The sequence below is a fragment of the Crocuta crocuta genome, unplaced genomic scaffold, assembly GCF_008692635.1.
Source record: "Crocuta crocuta isolate KB4526 unplaced genomic scaffold, BGI_CrCroc_1.0 scaffold35, whole genome shotgun sequence".
NCBI lineage: Eukaryota > Metazoa > Chordata > Mammalia > Carnivora > Hyaenidae > Crocuta > Crocuta crocuta.
The window spans coordinates 1,337,427-1,364,000 of NW_027530625.1; the positions used below are offsets into that span (position 1 = coordinate 1,337,427).

General features: G+C 39.2%; 1 protein-coding gene across 6 annotated transcripts in view; it reads right to left on the minus strand.

Moving 5' to 3' along the window:
- Nucleotides 1–26,574, minus strand: part of DENND1A (DENN domain containing 1A) — a 917,228-nt gene that overhangs the window by 372,430 nt on the left and 518,224 nt on the right. The window contains exon 3 of one of the 6 annotated variants that reach the window (XM_077768201.1): nucleotides 3,738–3,781. The exons of the other annotated variants lie outside the window; for them this stretch is intronic. Within the exon in view, the coding sequence (XP_077624327.1) occupies nucleotides 3,738–3,781 (44 nt within the window). The remainder of the gene's footprint in view (nucleotides 1–3,737; nucleotides 3,782–26,574) is intronic. 6 annotated transcript variants of the gene reach the window in all.

Genomic DNA, 26,574 nt, shown 5'->3' on the forward strand with positions numbered 1-26,574 from the left:
AAATTTAGACTACTTCATATTATGCTTAGGGACACAATTTTCATTTCTTAAGTAAATTGTTAAAAGATTTTTTTTAATGCAGGATTCTTTTCAAGTCAGAATCCTATCAATGTTGATGTTTTAGTATTTAAACTAGCTAAGCATTAAACAAACAAAAGCAGATGAATAAATAATGTGAACTCTGAAAAGCCCTTGCTTTTGCCTTTTTGGTTTGTTTTTCCATTTTCAAAAATACAGGAATTGCATGTCTTTCTGGAATTAACAAAGCCTCTACTTTCAGGTTTCAAGATAGCAGGCTTACCAGATTTTAAATGAAATATTGAGTGCTACAGTGATTTAATGGTTTTAAACCGTAGATGTCGTTGTGGTCTGAGGATGTCACAGACAACTTAAGGAAGAAAAAAAAATGGGGCACAGAGAAATCACTTTGTCAGTAATTACAATCAAGAGTCCTAAGATGTGGCTCAGACTGCTCATTACTTCTTCCTTCTGAATCAAGACCCTTATTTACATTTCAGATTACATTTTTTATGAAACAGTAAGATCTATCAGAGCTGAGAGGAGAGAAATAATGAGGGGAAAACATTTTAATAAAACGTGTTGGGTCTGCATTACTTCCGTGTCAGAAAGAAAGGCTACTTCTGTAGTGATGGATCATTTATTCTGCTTCTAAACGAGAAGCAAAAAGATGAAACTGATGAACTTTTACTGCCCATTTGTCTTTAGCAGACAATTAAGACAGAGAAGATCAAAATGGATTATCATACCACGCAGACAACTGGCCCAACAGTAATACATCTCCGGGACCACAGATTTGTAACTCTCTTTTATCCCTCCCCTTTCTTCTTACTTCTTTTTCCACTCTAAAGGCAGTGCTAGCTTTGTGGCTCAAGGAGAGCCAAAAGGCTGGTCATCATTATTCAGTCACAGATGTCAATCTAACCTCCCTTTTTTCTCAGTTTCTAAAGCAGTGAGCCACAATAATTTGTGACAGATTCTTTTACTGTAAGGTACAAAGAACACACAGAATAAAACATCTAGCAGCAGCAAGGGTCTCTGATCAAGTGTGCTGGTACATGGGAAATACACTATATGTAAAAACAAGCACTAGTAGTTTAGGCGAATGAGGAGGAAAACTGGAGGAGGGAATTTTGTGTGTGTGCGTATGTAAGTAACAAGCACTATACTTTGTGGTGAATTAGCTCCAATATTCCTTATGGATTACATCATAAATGTTTTAATACTAGAAATGTTGTCTTGATCAAGCACATATTCAGCACGTAAGGTTTGTGTGAAATAAAACATTTCTAAGAACTCTTTAGTATAGTACACCAAGGGGAAAGATAATTTGATTAATCCAACAAATGCTGAGAAGAGGAGGAAAAAATATAAGATCGGCACCCAAATGATAAAAAGGTAAGTAAGAAATATGCAAGTCTCATTCACTTTACCAAGGGATCAACTGTCAAATCAATTTCTGGGAATGTGGGGGTAACTTCTCCAAAAACAGACCTTTCATTCACCCTTCGTTCTCAAGTTATATGTGATAAGGAAGGGAAACCACGTATGCCAAGTTGGAAGAGATGTTAAATGAGACTCTCATAAGTTTGCATCTAGCCCAAGAATATCATCCTCCAAATTTTAAAATTATGCTACATATCTAAACAAAGGAAACAAGTAACTATCCTCTGAGTACTTTAAAATAGCTGGAAACCATCATTTTTTTTAGGTTCTTACCATAATTTTAAATTATTCCAACTTCACCATATGAAATACTTGTGATAACATCCAGTAACCAAAGTAAAGAGAACTAAGTTCATAACATATTATTTAATCTCTAAACTGAGTTCCATATGCTACAGAACAATAGTATTTCTCTATACACACACCATACTATATACACATAAGTATAGTACCCATATATATACACATATATGCCCCCCAAACACACAAACATATACACATACTCAGAAAAACAAACATGGGAAGATAAACACCAAATTGTCATAGTGGCTATCTCTGAGTAGTAAAATTAGGGATGAATTATATTTTTTTCATTCTTTTTTAAACTTATTGCTGATCTATCCATTTTTCCGAAATATTTTGTCATGAACATATTACCCATGTGATTGTTAAAAGGTACACCAAAAAAAAAAAAGTCATCCTGATCAAAAAGTTTCAGATATAGTAAGAAACTATGTTTAAAGGGATAGAGGGAGATATTAACCATGTTATTTTCAGGTTTGTCCTACAAAATTTTCTCTTGTTGGGTAATTCAGAACCTGGGACCACAAAGGTTATTTCCCTAGACAAGAGACTTTAGAATAATGATTTTTCTTAAGAGCTATGGCTTCAAGTCTATTCAAAACAACACTTCAAGATTTTCCACCCTTTAGACATTGCTTAACGAAAAAAAATTATTAATAAAGAAGTCTTATAATCTTTAGATTGTGTAGTTTATATCCAATGGGCTCAATCAATCACACAGCAATTTAAGGCAAGACAAAAATGTAACTCTCCTGTTGGAAGATGAAGCAAGGGTTAGATAAGATTAGTATTTTTAAAATCTCATTTAAAAGTCTTGAGATCACACACAAAGCAAACCATACCAGTTCTCTTGGGTTCTTGTACAATAAAATCTCATTACAAAGCATCTCATTATACTGATTATCCAGTTATCTTCCTGGTCACATTATGTCCCCTGTATTCATAAAGATGTCTCGGATACCTTGCCCTCTATATAACAGGCCACATTGCAAAGGTGTTACTACTATTGTACTGGATATTTCAATCCCATTGTACATACCCTCATTCAAGGACATTTTTTAATAGACAAAATTCAATGGAGGTACTTCAGAAACATGTTTTTATTGTGTACAATATTCTACATGTGAAAGGCTTTATAATTGTTTTATTCAGTGTAATCAATGATGCTTCTATCTTGAAATGGTTTTAAAAAGCATCCCAAATTGCTTATTTGAACTAAAAATGTAAGATGCCCCCCCCCCCAAAAAAGCTATAAAAAAATCTCTACTATCTCTTAAGATAGACACTGGAATCCAGAATGTATAACCCAGATCTAATTATCAAGAGTAGAGCAACATCAGAACTTCAGCACTATTTTGTGATTAAAATATTTCCTTCTACTTCATCCCATGCTTGCAGGACACAGGAAATTCGAGATGGCAGGCCCAACCAACCAACCTCAACTTTCACTACCATCATTAGAACTAACCTCACCCTGAAGACCATTCCTGGATGTCCATCTTCTCCTTGGAGCACTACCATTAACACACAGCTTCATAATCTATTTCAAATTCCAGGAAATATGATAAGCTTCCCTCCATATCCTCTCTTTTTTTGTTATGCTGGTTCTTGACTGCTTAAACAGCATTTAAAAAAAAAAAAAAAAGATTTCACAGGCAACCCAAAAAGGATTTCCTAATTAACTACAGACTATAGCATACCTCAAAGTAAAAAGTAAAAATCTGTGATAGGTTTTTTTCTTCCCTACTTTTTGTGCATTTGTTCCCTGAAGGTTAACACCCCACATCTAGCACTGACACTTTCAATCCTATACCTCAATATGTTTTTACGTTTTGTCTTGGGTTCCTAATTGCTATTTCTCTTCCCTCTAAAAATTCATTTATCTCTTTCAGTAAAAAGAACAGTAATAATATGTTGAACAACTCTGAAATAAATTTTGTCATGTAAAAAATTAATTACGCATTCCGAACCTGGTCACTGTAGTCCTCCGGGAATTGCCTCTGCACCTCAGGATCTGTAAATAATTGACAGATAATATTAATTGGCTTTGGATTAGTGAGCAAGCAGAGGATCACACATTAATATTTGATCAGAAGATGATAGCAGCCCTGGCAGGAGATCCAAGGGGGGCAGCTGAGGCTGCTATGTTGATGAGCACAAGGAAGGACTCGGCAAGGCACTCCCATTACCCTCCTCCAGAAATATAAAAAAGAAGAATTTTGAAGACCTGATGCTACTGTTAACTTTAGACTATTACCTAATGCAAAAATCTTACCAGTTGCAAATGGCCCGCAATATATTTTTCCAAAGAAAACGAGTCTTAAACCTGGCTTGCCTTTTTTTTTCCCCTCAAATCAGAAGCCTCCTTTTCATAGTTACAGATGTGGGTTTGATAAACCACCTTAAACACCAGTTTCAGAGAGAGACAGAGACAGAGAGACAGAAAGAGAGAGAGACAATATGTGTGTGTGTGTGTGTGTGTGTGTGCGCGCGCGTGCGCGTGCGCTGGGGGGGAGGGAGTAAGAGAAGAAGTCTTTCAAGGAACAAATGCAAAACTTTGTTTTTCAAAATAAAATATATCCTTAGCAAAATACTTATGAACTCTTGAAAATACGGATAAGACCAGATGAAGTTTTCTTCAAAACAGAACCAAACAATAGACTTTAGGCCTGTCGGTGCAAACAAAGTATCATGAAATGAGATATTATGTTCTACTGAACATAATGAGATTTGCTCAGAAACTGTAAAAACACACAGGTGAAAACACCTCTTATGACCATCTGTTTAGAATGGAATCACTAAAGGGGTCACTGGATTCTTCAATCATAATTGCAAGATAATCCAATGCCACATCTGTAAGTCAATACAGAAGTATACTAATTAAAAGCTATTAGCACTCCATTTGCTATTGATTAGGAAAACATTCAATCTTTTCTAATAAAAGAAAGACGTGGTTCCTCAGAGGCACATTGTGGGGAAGTGATAAGAATATTACATATTTGAGAAATGACATATCAGTGCAAAGGCTTATGGAAAAGCATAATATTTAAGGGTCCCCTCACACACTGATCACAAAACATATTAAGTTTTCATAGCTATCTTTTTTTTCTTCATAACTACCTTTTAAAACAACAATTTACTTCTCTGTGAGAGTGAATCCATGTAAAAGTTAAAACCCTCCAAATCACAACACAAAAATACAGCCAAGAACCTTTCTGCTGTGAAGAATCGAAAAGGGAGAAAATGAAGAGCCTATTCACATTCTACATTTAAACCATAGAAATTCCAGTTTTTGAGTCATCCAAGTCACTGGGTGTTCTTTTTCAAAACCCAACACTAGTAACAAAAGCAGGAATATTCAAAAAGTCATACCAAAAAAGCAAAGCTTCCATCAACAGGCGATGCAAAAAAGCTGAAACTATCTGTATACCATTTCAGCTCTTCTTGAAGGATCTTCTGGTTGACTTACAAACTGGGGACCACTTTCTTTCTTAATCTGCATCTGCAAGTACTCGATGGGACAAGGGATACATGTAGACTGTGACCAGCAGAATTCTGGAGTGATCCCCCCTGCCATACTTACTGTTCAGGGTTGCCCTAGTAGGCCCGGGGAAGAAGCTGTTGCTTCTCTCTGGCCAGAAGGGCTGAAATCACACAAGAACTTGGCCCTCTTGAGACAGGAGGCCAGAGGGCGCTAGCGGTATGGCATGAGCAGCATAAGGTCTACAGGGAAGAGTTAGCCAGTAGGATGCAAAGATACAACCAGATGCCTAACAAACCTCTCAAAGTGTGCTGCTGGGGTGGGGCTGGGGGGACCTTAAGTAAGAGGCAGTGATTACAATTCCTAAAACATACTTACATCACCCTGGTGCAGAAAAAACTGGTATTTTAGGATTAAAATATTAATCCTAAATTAAAATTTGGGCCCAAGACTGAAACAAAAATGCACTTGTAAGCAAGCCACTGAGGGACACAGTAAAAAAAAGAAGTTGGGAAAGCCACAAAATAATCTTCTTTTTCTTCCAACTGTCATGTGATTAACACTCTTTAACCAGAAAACTTCATATAGAAATGACTCACATATAAATCTTTAATATCATGTCCTCTTTCTTGCAGTAGTTGGTGCCTCAGGAACCACAGAAATACTCATGAAAATAAAGATGGGAAAAAAAAAACACAAAGACTTCTCTTTTTATCACCTTTCTGTGAAGAGATGAATGTCAAAAACCAAAATTGGTGATACAGTCTTCAAATTAAAAAATAAGTTTCTGGTTTATGGGTGGGAGAAGGAAGGCTTTTACATCCTTGGTCAACTATGTTAATAAGAAACTACATTAATAATTAGAAGATGTATTTTATTTATATATACAGGATAGAACTTTAAAACGAGAAGGAAGCATGGGGAAAAAAATCAACTCATTTTAATATACTAATGGTAAAGATGACTATGGAATGCCATAATGGGACTCATTCAAATCATACTATCCTCAACAGTGCCTTAGTAGTAGGCATAATTATCATCATCAACCAAATTCTTTCAACTGTCCTAAAACTAACCCCAGAGTGAAACGCTCAGAGTTTTACAGAATCATGTTCTAAGATAATACATGGATTATTATTTACTATGATCTAAGCATAAAGCTTGTGTTTTCCTTTAAGGCCTTGAGGTTCACAAAAGCAAACTTCATGGGTTCTTAACACTCTCTGAAGCAATTTTTTTTTTAAGTGGAGCCAGGGGGTGGAGGAGTGGATGGGGAGGGCAACGCTTTTTAAAAACCAAAGCCCAACCTACTAACTCCCATTCGATTTAGCTCAAAGATCCTATCTGATAAAAAACACAATGAAAGCCATTTTGTAAAAATTAACAGAAAAACTGAAAATAATTTTTTTGAGTTTCCTTAAAATGTCTATTTTGCACAGCAGAGTGAAATCCTCTTTTTTCACATCAAGTCGATCATAATGCCATAATGTCACCAAAATATCGACATTGGAAACATCTGAGTTTAAAAGGTCCAAATACAATCTGCTTTTCTCAAGCAACACAACACCCGCCTTACTAACAGTTTCAGCATGGCACATTGTACAAAACGTAGCACCCTGCAGTTAAGCAAACCGCCTTTAAATTTTCTGTCTGGCAGCAATCCACTTGCGTGTCTGTATGTTTTTACAAGGACTCTATGTATTTCATTGCATCAGCTGCATTTCTTTGAGTTTTAAATGGTCTGGGAACATTTTATGAAATGTTCTATATCTTTATATGGAAAATAACATACACTGGAAAACTGTGCATCGGTCTAATATTTATATATCTATTTCTTTATCCACCATCCAATACTGTAATTGCTAATGTTCCAAAACACCTTCTCACATTCATACCCTCACCGCCAAATGCAGTGTCACCAAACAGCTAACTTTCAACACAGAAATCTGCAGATCAGAGAACTACCAAGGAAAAAAGCAACAATTTGCTTAGGCAATTGGCAGTAAGAAGAGAGACACGGGCATATGTCAAGCCTTTTCTCTAAGAATTGTCCCCCTGGCCGAAAATTAAGAACATTCCTTTTCCTTCTCTCTCAGCAACTTTCTCCAGATTTAAGTAGTTGATTCTTAACAAAATTAAAAACCAATTTCATCATCTCCCAGGAAAACACTTTTCAACAACAAAAAAAATCTATTAAACAGATCTTGCCACAAGATGGATGGTATAGTGGAGCCCATACATCTCTTAACCCTGTACACCCAGAAGACGCGGTTGGTTCTGGAGCAAGGCTTTGCGTTATGTCGATGTGATGGGCTACTCCCTGCTTCTGGCCCCGTGGCCACGCAAGAGGAGGTCTCCACACAGCCACCACGGCCACTAGAAGCCACAAGAAGTGTTCCCATACTTAAAACAGACATTTCACGGCACAGGAATCCCAACAGCACAATCTGATTCAGGCACAGAACGTGACCATGCTTAAGAGGCTATGTCTTCACAGAAGAAAAAAAAACATCTCAGAACAACTATGTCTTGATTTTTTTTTTAAAGAAGAAAGGTTAATTTTCTTTAACCTCAATTGTTCATGTTTCCTAGTCTTCTATTATACCATTCTTTAAATCTTTAAGATATACCAGATTGCCACAGGATGTTTAATTAATAGAATAAGAGTTTGGGCAAGACTTGCTGGAACGGTGCTATAAATTATTTTACACAGGCTCCAAAACCTTGAGTTCTGCCTTAGGCTTCAAGTTCCTAGAAAACGTGGTAGACAGATCTTTTACAACAGAAATGCAAAATAATTCATAAAAGTACTGTGGTTATGTATGAGGGCTCATTTGTAGATCAGTAACCAGTGTGTGTGTGTGTGTGTGTGTGTGTGTGTGTGTGTGTGTGTACCCACACACAAACACACCTTACTATTTTCTTGTTTTTCTCTGTCACACCAAGGACTCCATTTGAAGGGTCAAGGCGTGACACTTTAAATGATTATTGAAAAATACAATGACTTCATTTTCTATGAAATGTGTAACAACGGCACACTAACCAAATGTCACAATCTTCTAGAACTGGATCTCTTTTAGGAAATTTCAGAGAAACTGCAAATGTAGCTGTTAACACGGGAATCTACATTGCTTTCACTTTTAACATGGTAGGTATCAAGGCAGAAAAATTACATTCAAAGCCCACTAAATGTATCCAGTCATTACCTCTAGGATATTTTAGTCAGTAAGAAACAAAACAGTGAACATATTAAAGCTTACAATTATAAAAATCTTCCCTTTAAAAGCAAGCATTTAAAATTAGCTATAAACGATATAATATCATCGTTCAATTTCATGTAGTTTAAGATACCATCTTCCTCTCTCCCACAACCATAAATGTTAATCCAAGCTATAATCAGATTTAATTTTCCAGATGAGAAGATGGGAATATGCTGCAAACGGGTAAATAGTCCATTACCCTGGTCTTTCCCTAATGACATTTTCAAATTTTATACACTAAAAATGGTCGCTCTCAAAAAGTAGTCTGAGAAGTTGCATATTTTGAGGATGAAATCAAGCTTCCCCAAAACACACTCAGAAATAAACTTTTGTTTACTCTTCATGAAGAAAAGTTTATTTTTTGCATGTGTAATGTAGAATTAAAGTTTCTGGGCAGTATGATACCAAATTGTACTGCACTAAAAGAGAGCTTTAAGGACCCTACCTATTAAACTTATTAGTGTTATACAGAGTCAGTTTCACTTACTTTATATTATAAAATACCTAAATCATTAGTATAGCATTTTAACTAAATACAGTTATTCTACTAAACTATTATAATACTTAAAATTTACTCATTAAAAATAATGTATTTTTGAAAGGAAGGTTACAAATGTTTTACATAGTTAAAAAAAAAAAAAAATCATGATGGGGCCCCTGGGTGGCTCTGTCGGTTAAGCGTCCGACTTTGGCTCAGGTCATGATTTCATGGTTCATGGGTTCGAGCCCCGCATGGGGCTCTGTGCTGACAGCTAGCTCAGAGCCTGGAGCCTGTTTTGGATTCTGTGTCTCCCTCTCTCTCTGACCCTCCCCTGCTCACGCTGTCTAATTAAAAAAAAAATTTTTTTTTAAATCATGATTTCCTTAACAGTGAAACAAAATACTTTATGTTGTCTTTCCTCTGAAACTGTTTTAAATTAAAAATTACTTCTTTCAAATAATTGATTCCAACATGCAGGGTTTTTTCTTCCTGAAATATAGGAAATAAAGGAATATAATTCACTGCTATAAAAGGTCATTCCAAAGTCCTTTAAATGAACATTCGGTTTCCATGTAAAAGTAGAATTTCTTAAAATTATCCTAGGTTTTAACTTTCTGCTCTGAAACATAAAGGCGCTAAGACATATAAAACTGTGAGTCATCATTGGTTTTGAAACTATGTATCCAGTCTAGCCTTTTCCCTCCACACCGGCATTTAAAATACACTCAAACACTACTCCACAGCATCCAGCTTGATAACATAGGTACAGGTCACTGTCTACACCTGCGACAAAAACCCAAACAACATTTTTCAGGGAAGGAGCACACAACCCAGCTCAGAAGGGCAAGCAATGGAACCACTAATGTGCCAGATTCTTCCTCAGATGAACAGATTCTGCCTTTCAGACATATCTTGCTCTGCTGTGAATATTTATGCATAAACATCAGACACTGACCTATTGTTTTCAGTTGCTGGACTTATGAATGTAGTACAGTTACCAATTAAGTGAATCAGCAAGTCCTAAATGCATCAGCTGTTCTACAAATATAAGTCCACTGACATTATGCAGTAAAATCTGGGGAGTTTCATCTCTCTTTCTAGAGAAGGGTAATAGATTTTGACCAGCAAATGCCATTACTTACCAGTAATTTGAAATATTTTTCATAATTAATTCCATCTACAAAAGGTATATAAAAACCTGATTCTACCAAACCTATGCCACATAAGCCCAAAAATCAAACACAAGTCGAATTCCAAAGGAGGCCTTATTTTTTTCAGTGTGTGTGTGTGTGTGTGTGTGTGTGTGTGAGAGAGAGACAGAGAGAGACAGAGAGAGACAGAGACAGAGACAGAGAGAGAGGTGCAGGGAGAGAGGGAGACAAAGAATCCTAAGCAGACAGAGAATCTGCAGTCAGTAAAGAGCCCAATGTGGGGCTCGAACACATGATCTCTGAGATCATGAACTGAGCCAAAATCAAGAGTCAGACATTTAACCAACTGAGTCACCTACGTGCCAACCCCAAAGGGAGCTTTAAAATGGAAAAAGGGGTGTGCTGAGAAGAAAAAAGTCAAGAAAATATATTCACACATACCTCACTTTTTTGCCTGCTGAACATCCTAGTTTTCAACTTTCATTATTAAATATTTAGGTTTTTAAAAATGAGTTCAAAGTTTGGAACTAACTGCTTAAATTTATCAAATTGATAAATACAGATGAAGGTCTTTTTTTTTTTTTAATGGTTATAACTTCAGGTTTCCACTTAACTTTCCTGTGAGTTAGGATTTGTTTTAACCCTTCTTTTTGAATTGGACCGTTAAGTGTCCAATTTTTATTCCAATGTGAATAACTACTTGAGACTTAACCTATAGGAAGTGTGCCCTTTGTGCACTCCAAACACGGCATCACTGCATATGGTCTTCCTAAATAGATCACCTCTGTCAAGTCCAGTGGAAAAAGAGAACTCCATTATTTACTCAAATACAATGACTGACCACGTACCCACTACGTGCCAGGCACCACAATAGGAATTATTAAAATTTCTAATTTTATCTTCATAACAAAGCTGTGATATTGGGACGATCATAACTGCATCATCATTAAAGGAAGCAAAACATTGCCATTTGTCCAAAGTTAGAAAATTAGTGTTTATTCATGGCACAAACATGCGGATGTGACTGGCCCAGATGCAGGAAGAGGCCAGTGCTTGCTCTCAAGGAGACCACAGTGTAGCCCCAGAGGAAAACCCACAGAATTAAACAATTAACCACAGAGCTTGCTGAGTGCTGTGCAAGGATTAGAAGGGCGGCACTGAACCCAATTCTGACCCGGACAGAAAAAGCTTCAGGGAGGAGGTGGCAGAGCCAGACATGGAATCTAGGACTAGACCACGCGTGGCTCATCCCGTGCTCCCACAACCCCCCTGTGTCCAGGGAACAGGGAGTCAATATTTGGTGAGGCCGGGGCCCGTGTTCTCCTTAAATTGGTCTCCTACAAAAGGTCTTCCCTGTTACAAATGCTCCACACATACTTTGGCCAAATAAACAGGACACACTCCTCAAAGACCTGGTCTCTCTAAATGGATAAAAGGCCAATTTCAAAACATCCCCTTGGAAACAAGCCTCTGAACGCTACAGGTTTCCTTCCTAAAGACACACTGGCATTTAAGTAAGCACACAATAAATATTAGTTGTTGTTTTATTATTAACCCCAGTGGAGAAATAAGCAAGCACTATAAATTAGATGGCTACAGATGTATAGGTATGCCTCAAATTGGAAATACATGTGTTCCTGAAATAAACTTTTATAAACCCAATTAAAATTTTCCCATTGCCTGCCACTACTTACTTAGAGATGTTATAACTTTATCAGAAACTGGTTTTCTCTTCCTCGTCAGTGGTTCGAAAATCCTTAAGCTACAGTTTATTTGCCTCCTGGCATCTGTTTGCTAATGATCTGTAAACATCAAATGCACTGGGGACTCTCCCAGATTTACAGAAACCCTGAGGTGAATCTCTGTATAAATGGAAGGACCTTTCCTGCTAATTTCGTTGCTTTCTAAGTTTGCATTCTGGGGTTCAGAAACAGTTCCATTAAACATTTTTGCAGTAATAATTATAATATTACCTACCAGCTACCATTTGCGGAATGCCTGTGCATCCCAGTTGTTGCCAGAGGTGGTTTATTTTATCATCTTAATTAATCATAACAACTCTGCCAGGTAAGTGGACATATCCCTGTTTTATAAACAAGAAAAGTGAGGCTCACTAAGAACAAATTCAGTTAAGAAACAGAGCTGGGATTCAGCACGGATCCATCAGACTCCCAAGAATGCAACAGTGGCTTTCTTTTTTGGCTTTATTTATGTGTGTCCTCCTGTGGATCTGTCTTCTAGTTATTATTGTGACTCAACAATAAGAATACATCTGGACAAATAACCAAAACATGTTGTCATGAAATAGGCCTTAGCAGATTATGAATGAGAGCTTTCCAATTTCTCGATTTAAACTCCTTTGCCAAGTTGAGGATATAAATAAAATGACTCCAAAGTAACTAGCACTCAATTCAACTAGTAAATATGATAATTAAAAGATGAATTCCAAGGGGCGCCTGGATGGCTCAGTCGGTTGAGCATCCATCCGACTCTTGATTTTGGCTCAGGTCATGATCTCGAGGGAGGGATCTGCCCCTCCCTGCTCAAACTTGCTCACATTCGCTCCCTCTCTTGCTCTCAAAATAAATAAACATTAAAAGAAAAAAGAACGAAAGGATGAATTCCAATTAACAACTCTGAATATTTTTATAGAGCAGAGGTTATCCTTGGATTATCTACGGAAAAAAAGTATTTGCTAAACCGAGTGAATAAGAACATAGAGAAAATGTTTTTCCCTACTTGGGAAATGTGTTTCCAACTATATCTCAACCATACTGAGAACCCCAATGCTAAGGCCAAACTACCACATACAGTACTGATAAAGTTGACATCTCAGCAAGGGATACATACCGTGCCTGTCAACCAGGAGACTTCCTTATAGACAAAATTCTGCCTCTCTTTCCCTGGAAACAAGCTATTGCAGCCTAGTCCTTGTCTGTAGCATTAGAGAAGCAGCACCTATATAACCTATACCACGTGTGGGGGAGTGGGAGAGTAGCGGAGAGTAAAATATACATAAAATTTGCCATTTTAACTTTTAAAAAAAACTTTAACATTTCTTCACTTTTCAGAGACAGGGTGTGAGTGGGGGAGGGTTAGAGAGAGAGGGAGACACAGAATCCGAAGCAGGCTCCAGGCTGTGAGCTGTCAGCACAGAGCCTGACATGGGGCTCGAACTCACGAACTGCAAGATCATGACCTGAGCCGAAGTCAGATGCTTAACTGACTGAGCCACCCAGGCACCTCCCATTTTAACATTTTTAAGTACACAGTTCACTTACTGAATTACTATACAACCCTCACTACCATCTATCGCCAAAACTTCATCTTCCTCCAACTAAAACTCTGAACGCATTAAATAACTTCCAGTTTTCCCTCTCCCCACAGCCCCCGGCAAACACCATTCTACTCTCTCTAGGTGCCTCATCTAAGTGGAATTACATACTATCTGTCCTTGGGAGACTGGCTTATTTCACTCAGCACAATGTCTTCAAGACTCATCCATGTTGTAGCATGTGTCAGCATTTCCCTTTTTCCCCCCCTAAGTTTATATATTTGAGAGAGACAGAGACAGCATGAGCCAGGGAGGGACAGACAGAAGGGAGAGAGAGAGAGAATCCCATGCAGGGCTCAAACTCATGAGATCAAACTGAGATTGTGACTTGAGTAGAAACCAAGAGTCAGATGCTTAACCAACTGAGCCACCCAGGCACCCCCCACTTTTAAGGCTGAATAATACTCTAATGTACATAATACATTTTATTTACCCATTCATCTATCTATGGACACTTGAGTTTTCTTCCATCTCCAGCTATCTATCGTAAATAATGCTGCTATGAATAGGAGTGTACAAATATTTGTGCAAGTTCCTTTTTCACTTCCTCTGGATATATGCCCAAATTGGAATGGCTGGATCGTATGACAATTCTACATTCCATTTTTTTAGGACCTTTTCTACTTTTAACATCTTTCAAGACCTTTATGTTATAAAGCTACAATTGTCTAATATCCTTAGCCAGCCCAAACTACCAATGTCATATCTGTTTCTTAAAAATGAATCCCCAAACCTAGCCAGCCTGATCAATCCACTTTCCCACAAAACTGGACATGCTCTGCTCATCTTTCTCCTCTTCCCACATCCAAATGAGACCCTTCCAATTTATGCTCTTAGGCAGCACAATTTATAAACGTGGCCAACTGTATATTCTTATATGAATTAACATTCAATTACACTAGCACTTTAAAAAATTAAAAAGACAGAGAACCATGTCCTCCATCACAAGTGCAATGAATTCAAAGTGTAGCTGGCAAAGGAATAACAAAACTGGCACACTCACTGAAACTCCCTCACTCGTCTTTTGCACTCCTGGTCAGTGATGGGTACAATTCTCCATCTCTTCACACTGAGCTCCCTTCCCACTCTTATGTTTTCACCCTGACCTAAAGCTGGCTCCCTCTAGAGCCCTTTCCAGTGGTGAATGTTTCCTCTCCATCCTAGCAGCCTCTGTTCCTTGTTTACACTTCTAGACCTTTCTCCCTCATTTTCCAGAATTCCAGATTTGAACCTGAGGTCACCAAACTACACTCCAACTACACTCTGCACCCCCCACTCTGCTCTCATCTACCAATCCCAGAGTTACTCCTCATTCCTTGAGTCACATGGATCCTGGCACATGCACACGGACTCTGCCACCACTCCTACCATGGTCTTAGTGATTTCACCATGCACACAGACAATACTCCGAATCTCTGAAGTCTTGATTCCTTGGCCTCCTCCCTGCCAAGGATCTGGTCCTCTACCCAATCTCGGCTACTCACTCCCTTGGTCATACCCAAACTCTGAAGTTATCAATAACTGAAAATCCCTCAATAATCAGTTTCAAGCACCTCAGCCTCCAACCATGACCTTCCCTCTTCTAGTTCAGTCCCTACAGTATTGTCTTCATTCTTCAATTCCACAGGGACAAACACTCTACTAATCTTTTCACATCCTTCATCCACCTCAGGTCCACACTATCGTCCTCACCCAGTTTAAACTCTATTTTATACCCACTGTTTTCCATACATCCTCAGCATCTTTATGCCTCCCTTACTTTATAAACCTCACTTGGCAAAAATCCAGCGATCCACCTGCACCCCTGTACTGGAGAAAAACCCTGGCTGGAGAAAAACATCCAACTCTGCTGACTAATCTAGCTTTCAATTTGGATTATTTACTGTAAGTGACCTTAAGTAATTATACCTCGTTTTCCTTCCTTCCTTCATTCTCTTTTCTCCTCAGTGAGGATTTCCTACTTTCTTCTCTCCCCTCAAACCTTCCCCATCCTCGATTGCCACTACCTACCTCATCTGCCCCTTCACTGAGAAAACTAATCAGAAGAGAACTCCCACAAGTCTCCACCACTTACTTCTTCTAGCCACTTGTGATCACTAACCCACAGACTCCACCTCTGTCCTACCGATATGAAGAACTGTCTGTGTCCCTTACAAAGGCCCTTCCTCCACTTGTGCACCAGGATCCCATCCTCTCTCGCCAACTCAGACATTGCTCTACCAATTAGGTGTTATTAATTTTACCTCTCTACTGGACCTTTCCCATCAGCATGCAAACATACTGTTATTTCTACAATTCTTTTTTAAAAGGTCAAGCTCCCCAGGGTGCCTGGGTGGTTCAGTGGGTTAAATGTCCAATGTCCAACTCTTGGTTTCGGCTCAGGTCATGATCTCATGGTTTGGTGAGTTCAAGCCCCACGTTGGGCTCCATACTGTCAGTTTGGAACCTGCTTGGGATTCTCTCTCTCTCTCTCTCTCTCTCTGCCCTCCCCTACTCACGTTGTCGTTCTCAAAATAAATAAACAAACTTAAAATTAAAGGCCAAGCCCCTACCACTCCATTTCTTTCACTGTCTTTATAGCTATATACTTCAAAAAAATATCTATACTCACCTTCACCAATTCCTCTCTCTTTCTCTTTGAACCATGGCAATCAAGCTTCTGCCCCACTACTTCTGTAAAACTGCTCCCATACTAATAACCACACCAACTCACTTCTTACTCCTGACATCAATTATCAGTCCTCAGTTCTCATCTTACTTGACCTATAAGCACCACTTGACACTCTTTCAGAGGGTCCCACCCCTCTGGCTCATAGCTTCTCCTTAAGCTCCTTGCTAACCTCTTCCTACTAAAGGGCCCCAGGTCTCAGTCTTTGGACTTCACTTTTCTTTCTTGATGTCCTCCTTTCCTGGTCTCTTTCATTCTCATCACTACAAATACAAATACGCACCGTCAACTTCACATTTATTTCTCCAGCTCAGGCCTCTTCCACCTCCAGACTCATTTCTCCCACTGTCTACTCCACATCTCCACATGGACACCTAGCAGACATCTCAAACTTAACATGTCCAAAGCTGAACTCCTGATCTTTCTCCCACGTTTCAGATCCAATCTGTCAGCCAATCCTGTCCACGAAATCTTCAAAATAAACTCAAGTTCTGACCTTTTCTCTCCATCTCCACCACTATCACCCTGGTCTAAGTCACCATCATTTCCACTACAACAGCGTCCTAACAAGGGGTTCTTTTGCTCCCGCCTCTGATTCCTGACAGGCTGTTCTCAAACAGCAGCCAGCTCCTTCACCAGCAGCTCTCTGACCTCACCTCCTACTGCTCTGCCCCCTGACACTGCTCCAGCTGTACAGGTCTGCTTGCTGTTCTGCAAACATGCAAGACATGCTCCCACTTCGCGGCCCTTTCCCTCACCATTCACTCTGTGCGATAAACACTCAGGAATGAGGCATGTGTTATCTGTCTTCATTCACAAGTTACTTTCCCAGCGCTGCCTTGCCCAATCACCTTATTTAAAATTATAATTTCCCTCTCCCCCCAATTCCTTGTTCTCTCTCCCTGTCTTATTTTTCTTCTTAGCATATTTTATCATCCAACATACTACATGCTTTCTTATTATCTGTTTCCCCCTCCTAGTATGTATGCTTTCTGATAGCAGGGATTTTTGCCTATTTCATTCACTACTATATCCCCAGAACCTGGAATAGGGCCTAGCACATAACTACTGAATGAGTCAAAGAGAACGAAGGAAGAAAGGGAGCATAAATTCAACCACTCCTTCCAGCAAATAATTTGGCGACATGTTTCCAGAGCCCACAATCCATACCGCAGTAATTCCACTTTCAGAATCCATCCCGAGGAGAGAACTGGAAATACAAGTAATTGCTTTTATGCTTTTTCAAACATCATCTCAAAAATTGGGAGCATTAATAAGCTCAAGTGACCCAAACCTATGCCACCATCAAAATTAGGTTGTGTCTATAACAACATGAGGGAACGCTAACATCACTGCATTATGAAGAATTAACTCAAAATGGAATATAAAGATTTATCACAGTGTAACAACAACTGCTATTTTTTTAAAAATTTTTTTTCAAAAGACACTAAATGGAAACCCACCAAAACTTCTAGCTATGTGTCTGAGTTATGGAATTACAGGATGATTTTTCCTTATTTCCTGGATTTTTCACATTTTTAAACAAGGTTCATAATTTAAAAAAGAAAAGAAAAAAGGGGGTGGGGAACTTTGTGAATAAAGAAATACACTCCTGAGAAAACTGACTTAAACGGCCTCCATATAATGTCCCCATCTGCCTCTTCCAGGAATCTACCCCTGACTACTTCGATTCACATTGACTGACATCCTCGGAGCTTCTGTAATATTTACTGTTTAGGTAGCATCAGAAATTATTAACACCTGATTGTGCACCTAATTATTTTACTATCTTAGGCTGTTACTTCCCTTGTCTCAGTACTTGTCTTCTTAGTAAGATAAGCAGATCCCAAGGCCAGGACCCACATCTCTCTACCATCTGTACTCTTCCCAAGAATCAAGGCACCAGAGCATTTGAGCACAGTGCTGAGCACAGAGCAAACTGCCTGCCATAAATGCTTTCTGAAGTAACCTCTACACCAAAATGCCTTTAGAAAAATTCCCAAGAAAGATTAGTTTAAGGGTGCTTCTCGTCAGGTCTCCTCCAAGAGACTTTATGCCTACCCTGCGTCACATACTGTGAGAGGCATATACCCCTGTCACTGAAGCTTGACAATTCTACAAGTATTGCTATCCCCAGAAGACCAGGTGGCATCACTGGCTCTTAACCACACAGATGGGTAAATGTAAAAGCCAAAATTTAAACCCATAGATTTAACTCAAAAATCTATAGATTTTAGTCATTGTGCATATATAGATTATCATGCCCCCACCAGCCTCTTCCAGGAATCTGCTACCCCTGTCTACAGGTCTCACTCACTGTACTAATAACAGCAGAGGTGAGGAAAAGCTGGTATGCACCAGAATCACCGGAAGGGCTTCATTCACCTTCTGTCTCAGCAAGTCTGGGTGGCCCCCAAGAAGTTCCATTTCTAACAAGTTCCAAAGTCCTACTGATGTTGCTCATCTGACGACAGCGCTTTGAGAATAGCTACTTTACAGACTTGATAAACACCAGCAACAGGTACGAAGTTCCTTAGAGAAGGTGAGACAGCTTCAATTTCATCTTTGAGTCTCAGCTCAGGTACTACTTTTCAGTGAAAATTCTCTCACCTTTCTTCCCCACCACCAACTTGATTGCCCCTCTTAAAACTTGACCCTAGTTAACTCTATACCATGGCTTATTCTACTTTGAGCATTATATTACTATTACATTACGTGTGTACAAAATATGTAAATCATGTGTTCTATATATTACATAGATTATATATTACATTGTTACTATTTTTTTGTTTATTTTGAGAGAGAGCAAGCATGAGCAGGGTAGGGGTTGAGAGAGAGAATCTCAAGCAGGCTCCATACAGTGAGCACAGAGCCCAATGCAGGGCTCAAACTCACAAACCGTGAGATCATGACCTGAGCCAAAAACAAGAGCCAGCCGCTTAACTGACTGAGCCACCCAGGTGCCCCATTACTATTACTAACACTACTATTACATTACTAGTAAGACACCTATTATAATCTCCTCCTGTGGGTCCTCCAGTATTATAAAGCCTGGAAAGCTAAAAACTATATCTCAAAGGCCCCTGAGACTAGAGTACCAGCTATGATTTGGGCTCTGCCAATCAGATCCACTTAGTGAGACTGAAATCAGGGCATAGGCAAGAGAGTCAAGAGATAACAAGAATTTATATTTTTCCTTTTTTTTTTTTTTAAACATTTTATTTATTTCTAGGAGACAGAGAGAGAGACAGCGTGAGCAGGGGAGGGTCAGAGAGAGAGGGCGTCACAGACTGAAACAGGCTCCAGGCTCTGAGCTGGCAGTCAGCACAGAGCCCGACGCGGGGCTCGAACCCACGAACCGTGAGATCGTGACCTAAGCGAAAGTCGGACACTTAACCAACTAAGCCACTCAGGCGCCCCGAGAATTTATATTTTTCTAATAAAGAACTAGCAGGCATGGCATGGTGGCTCTGGAGGCAACAAATCTGATAGACACTTCCTAAGCCCAAGTGGTCAAAGGTGGGAATATCCTGGGGCTGACATTTGGGATAGCAGCTTCCAGAACCTTCCAGCTACCTCTACAGTGGGACTCTGAAAGTCATTCCTGGAGACTCAACTTAAAGCATATTCCTCCACTCAGAATTTCTAATTTCTGTAAGACTGAATTCTCTGTATTCACTGCTTTTCTGATAGAGTGGTTTCTCTTACCTTCAACTAGACCTTAACTGATGCATGTCCTGTGCATACCTCTGCCCTATACTTATCACAATGAATAATCTTCCATCTACTTGTTGACCTTCCCTACCTAACCCTTCCCTTCTTGACAAAACCACTTGTATTTATCTTTGTGTCTTCTGCATGTAGACAATATCTGACTCATAACACACAATCATTTTTAGTAAGCTTTCAGACAATTGTAATAACCATTATAACATGAAAGAGATTTAGCATGAATACTAAATCATCAGACTGGAAATCAGCAGGCCTAGATTCTGCCACTATGTGATCATAAGTAAGTCTTTGAATGTGAATTCTCTCAAATTTAAACTGGAAGTGTTGACTAAAAGAGTTTTTTGGACTCTAACATCCTGTCATTCTATGATCTAAAATCCTCAGACAACTCACTGCTTTGGTAAAACATCCATATCTACAAGTATCCTTTAAAGGGAAATGGCCCTGAGGAAAGCACTTCTTTCTGATTTTCCCTGTGGCCAACCATCCTACTGAGTTAACAAGACTCTCATAAAAGACAGAAAACAAAATAAAGTCCTTTCAATGAAGTAAAATTCTAAGTTTAAGCAGTGGTGGCTAATACTGAAATACCATTCTATACAGGCCTTTTTTAAGGATGTAGGAAGCCTGAACACTGAAATATTTATTTTCCATTAAGATGCAATTAACTTGGGGCACCTAGGTGGCTCAGTCAGTTGAGCATCTTGACTTCGGCTCAGGTCATGATCTCACAGTTCATGAGTTCAAGACCAGCATCAGTCTCTGCGCTGACAGCACAGTGCCTGGAGCCTGTTTCGGATTCTGTGTCTCCCTCTCCCACTGTCCCTCCCCTGGTTGTGCTCTCTAATAAATAAATAAACTTTAAAAAAAAAAAAAAAGAAAAGAAGCAATTAATTCAATAATTGTCCTAAACTAGACCAATACACTTGACATAACATTGAGAATTTTAAAGACTCCATTCGTCCTCTCTGCTTGGCTCTGTGACTTTGCTTCCATGGTTTCGTCTCATTATCTGGAGAGGGTCCCTCCCTCCTTCCATTATCATAAAGCCTGCATTCATAAAGCCCCATTCTCCATTTCAATCAATAATACTTATAGGAGATAATAGGAGAATTCTTGGCTTGGAATAATGCTATGAGATCTCTTCTCCTCAACCTGCATTTCTTCAATTGTCTTAAAAGCAAAACTTCCTTCCCGGTGAAGTTCATTCAAGGTTTCCCTAGGCTCTGGACTCTGCATCCACACTGGCTGACAGGTGAGGGCAGGCTCCGTGGAGCCAGGTGAGGACCCGGGGCTGGAGAAACAGGGTACACAGGAAATGTGGGCTGGCGGGCGACAGAGGGGAGCAGTTAAGAGAGCAGCAGAAGGCTGGTACACAAAACAGAAAAACAATGCAAACCCTATAGTGCCTTAAGCTAACCACTGTCAAAATTCTAATAACTTCTTCAAGCTCTTCATGACAGAATTAACTAGGGTTCCCAGAGAATTAGTCTGGCCCAGGGCGCACACAGATAAAGACAGTCTTCTTATGGCTCTTTTGACACAGTCCCTCACATAGATACCTTTGAATAAACAAGCAAATCATCCTTGAGAACAGGAATGGGACTTTGTCAGGGTTGACTCTTCCCAGCTGCAACAGGGGGCGGGGACGGGTAACTGAACCACAGGCTGCAGTAAACGCTGGCTGTGGAGTGTTATCTCAGGGCACTGATCAGGCAGGCCCTTCTCTCTACATATCCTCATTAGGACGAACCTGCCCTGCACCACCATGGCCCTATCCAGGACTACGTAATCCAGGTAGCATTGCTTCCTCCACTCTCTCACCTGGTGGAAGACTGTCCATTTAATGCTGCCACGGTAACTCAACATACACAGCCAGGTCTAGTTCTATTCCTTCTAGAAGCCCCCCTGGCACCTGCGGGATTATGCGAGCGGTAAACAGTAAGGTGATCCCTGTGCCTGAGAGGAGAAAGCTGAGGACTCACAAGCCTAATGAAGCCGTCTGGACACCATCTGGGCAAGATCACTCCAAACTACGACCCGAGAAGCTGGTGTGGACTGGACTGCAATACTTACTCTTCTAGTAATTAGTTGTATGACTTTGTGATGGCTACTTAAACTTTCTGTGCTTCGTTTCCTCATCTGTAAAATGGGGATTAAGACAGCATCAATTTTATAGGGCTGCTATGGAGTATTAAATGAAATAATATAAAGAAGTTAAACTAACGCCCAGCATGTGGAAGCTACCAGTATATATTAGGCATTACTATCATTTTTAATTTTTTTTTTTCATCGCGTGGCAAGTGAAAAAGAGGATGAGCACTGAAGTCAGTCCTAAAGTCAGTAGAATCTTGATTCAACCACTTATCGGCTAGGTGATCCTGCACAAACTCGTTTTTCTGAGCCCCAGGGCCCTGATCTATATATAAAGTAGGCATAATAATATCTGCCTCACAGAATTTTCAGGATTAATAGTGGATGTGAAGCACTTTGAACAGTAGCTGGCACCTAGCAGACACTTTATACTCGTTTTTTTCCCAAGGCCCCCATTATGCAGAAGGCAGATAAAAACACTAAGCACCTGGGTGGCTCAGTCAGGTAGGCGTCCAACTCTTGATTTTTGGCTCAGGTCATGATCTCATGGTTTGGGAGTTCGAGCCTCACGTTGGGGTCAGTACAGAGCCTGCTTGGGATTCTCTCTCTCTCTCTCTCTCTCTCTCTCTGCTCCTCCCACTCACTTGCACTGCTTCTCTCTCAAAGTTAATATACCTTTTTTTAAAAAAAAAAGAGACTAAACAACATCTGAAATAACCAATAATTCAGTTCCTCTCTACAACCATCTGCTTACATATAACTGGAGTCTTCACCTCAGCTCTTTTCTGGAGCTATACTTAAAATCCTGACCCTTCCTAGTCAGCCCTGCTGTCTTATTGCTCCCCTTCCTTTCCCAGTGAGGTGCCTGATCTTTTACATTTGTCCTGTAATCCTGGTTTAGCCAGACAGGCGCACTTGCTAACTCATGCTGGGCTCCTAGCCTGTCCTTGCCCTCAGTGGATCACCATTGGCCCTCTCCAAGAAGGTCTAATCTTGAGGAGCAGGAATATTAGGTTGTCAAACTATCCTGACATTTCCCTTCCAAAATGATTTAAAAAAAAAAAAAAAAGAGTCTGTCAATGAATGCAGTCATTCACTGAAAGATTATTTTTTTATACACCCACTACTAGTAAGTAGCATGTTAGGCACTAAGAGGCCATCCAGAGACATGATCTGTGGTCTCTCCCTCATAAGAGGCAACAAATACTCTCCTGAAGTTGCTCAAGTACAACAGAAATTAGGACAGTTTTGAAAGGAAGGGTGAACAGGTAATTAAGGACTCTCATCCCTACTCAAATGAGGTAAGAAATAAGAAAGGTGGTAGTCTCTGCCAAAGCAATGTATCTGTTCCCCTATCCCACACCAACACAGTCCACAGTTATCTAGGTAGCCAATATTTCAATGTGAGCTTGAATTTGCTCATCCTTCTTGCATGAAGCCTTGACTACATCTTGTTAAGCAATAGACCTGGCCTCTCCTTCCCCTTGCAGACTCCAAATTTGAAAGCATTTCCAAAGGAGATGGGACACCAGGCCCCATACCTTACCTCCCTGAAAGATGCCAGAAAAGGGTTGGAAAGAGGTGCTGAAATTTTATAGTCCCCTAACTCTTATCATTGCCCCCCCGCATCAGGTTAGCACAGGGGTAAAAGTATGGGAAACATCTGGAAACTGAAGCATCTGGGGAAACCAGCACTCTCATGCACTTGGTAATTGAGAATGTGGTTGGTAGCCATTTATGGAACTCATGGAAGCCACGGTCTTCTACATAAAAGCTCATTAGAGTGCTTTTCAAAATACTATAAATATGAAACCACCCAAATATCAATCCACAGGGCAATGGGTAAGTAAATTACGGTAAACCCAAGCAACAGAGCCGTTAAGAATGGTTTAGGAGGATGTGGAGCAACTGGAACTCCTATACTGCTAAAGGGGGAATACACTGGCACAACCACTTTAGAAATTTGACAATATTTACTGAAACTCATACACACCCACCTCATGACCTAACAATTCTACTCTTAAATATTTACCCAAGAGAACCAAGTGTATACGTATACCAAAAGACATGGAGAAGAATAGTCATTGTAGCTTTATTGTAAAACAACAGCAGGATGTAAATATAAAAAATATTTACAGTGGAAGACCATACAGCACTGAGAAAGAATGAACTACATGCAACAACATGGGTGAATCTCATAGACATTGTTTTGAATGAAAGAAACTTCATGATCCCACTTCTATGAAGTTCAAAAACAAGCTAATATGCAGCAATAAAAATCAAATCAGTAGTTGCCTTTGGGGGCAGGAGAAGGGAGGATGCTAAGAGGAAACATAATAGAACCTTCGGGGGTACCACATAGCATGTTTTACCCAATCTTTACTGAGGTATAATTGACAGACAAAAATTGTATATATTTAAGGTGTACAACCTGATGTTTTGGTATTCATATACATTGTTAAATCACCACAACCCAGCTACGTTAACATATCCAGCACCTCACATAGTTACCTTTTTCGTGTGTGGTAGAAACACTTAACATGTACCCTCTTAGCTAATTTCAAGTACACAATTCAGTATTGTTAACTATAATCACATTGCTGTACTCTCAATGATCTTGATCTGGGAAAGGGTTACACGACTATATACATTCAACAAGCTATATACTTACCTTCGTGGATTTACCTCCTTTTAAATCTCAATACATTTTTAAAAATAATAAAGTGATTTGGAACTATAAATGACATGAAAATGTGTCCTTTTTAATAATTTTTTTTACAGTTTGAGAGAGAATGAGATCTCTGAGTGTGTGTGCAAGAAGGGGACAGGCAGACAGAGTCCCAAGCAGGCTCCATGCTGTCAGTGTGGAGCCCAAGGTGGGACCTGATCCCATAAACCATGAGATCATGACCTGAGCTGAAACCAAGAGTTGGATGCCTAATCACCTGAGCCACTCAGGCATCCCCTGATAATTTTTAATTGGACTCCTGAAATACTTTTATATTGACTGCCACACAGATTTAACAAAATATTAACTTTTTACAGTGTGACTTTGGTTCATTTTACACATTGCATAATTCACCCATTTGAACTATATACTTCAATGATTATTAGTAAATTTACCACCTTGTGCAACCATCACCATAAATCACTTAGAACATTTTTATCACCCCAATGAAATCCCTCATGCCCCTTTACTGTTAATCTATTTTCTTACTCTGGTTCCAAGCAACGATTAACCTACTCTATCTCTCTAGATTTGGCTTTTTCTGGACATTCACCTAAATGTGATCATATGTGGCCTCTTGTGTCTTGCTTCTTTCACTTGGCGTAATGTTTGTGAAGTGCATCCACACCACGGCATATATCAGTAGTTTCTTTACATAGCTGAATACTTTTCCATTATACGAATCTACCACGCTTTGTCTATTAATTCACCAACTGATGGGCAGAAACCTCAACTTCTGCAACATTTCTATTTACAAATCTAGCTAAAGCACCCCCTCCCACACTCCTCTCATTCTCCTCCTTCCAGAGAATCACCATCATCTTGATGTCAGTGTCCATCCTTCTCCCTTCATGCTTGTACACACACTGTTAATACACATGAATGCATATAGGGCAAAATAGTTTTGTGGTTTTAACATTTACATATCTGTATGCTGCTTTTTTAACTGACTTTTTTACTCCATTATATTTTTTGAGATTTGTTCAATTTAAGTAGATTGGATTCATTCATTTTAATTGCTATAAAATTCTCCAATTACAAATAAGTCATAGTTTATCCATTTCCTCTACTGGTGGCCATTTAACTTTTCAATATCTTTCTATTAAAAAATGCTCTGTGCTCGCTTCGGCAGCACATATACTAAAAAATGATGCTATGAATATTCTTGACTATATCTCCTCATGTATGTGTAAGAATTTCCTTACATTATCTACTTAGAAGTGCAACTGCTGGTTCCTAGGGTATGAGCACATTCCACTTTACTAGGTATTACCAAGAGTTAAGAGTTTTTGTTCCTGACATTTCACCATTACTTGGTATTATCCAATTTTTAAATTTTTCTGCCACTCTCATGTAAGAAACAGTATCTCTGCGCTTTGATTTGTATTTCCCTGATTTTTAATGATGTAATCTTTTTATATGAGTATTAACCATTTTGTGACCTGTTTAATATTTTTTGCCTGTTATTCTATTTCTTTCTTTCATGTTCCTTATGTATTTGGATCCCAAGCCTTGCAAAAATTTCCCTTCAATCTGAAATTTTTATTTTGTTTACACTTTCTTCTGCTATACCAAAGTTTTAAATTTTAGGTGTGGTTAAATCAAGCCATCAGGCTTTGTGCTTTTTTATATCTTATTCAAGAAATTCTTTCCTATCTAGAACTCTAAAAATATTCTCACATTTTCTTCAAAAACGTGAATGAACTTTTGCTTTTTAATGTAGGTCCTTAATCCAGCTGACATTTATTTTTATGAACACTGTGAGTAGGCAACTGTTTTTAAGTGGATAATCAATTGTCTCCAAAATAGCAGGACTGACTGATCACAGCCATTTACTCCTACCTCCTAAGGGCACTTGGCCAAGCCCTCCTCATCCAA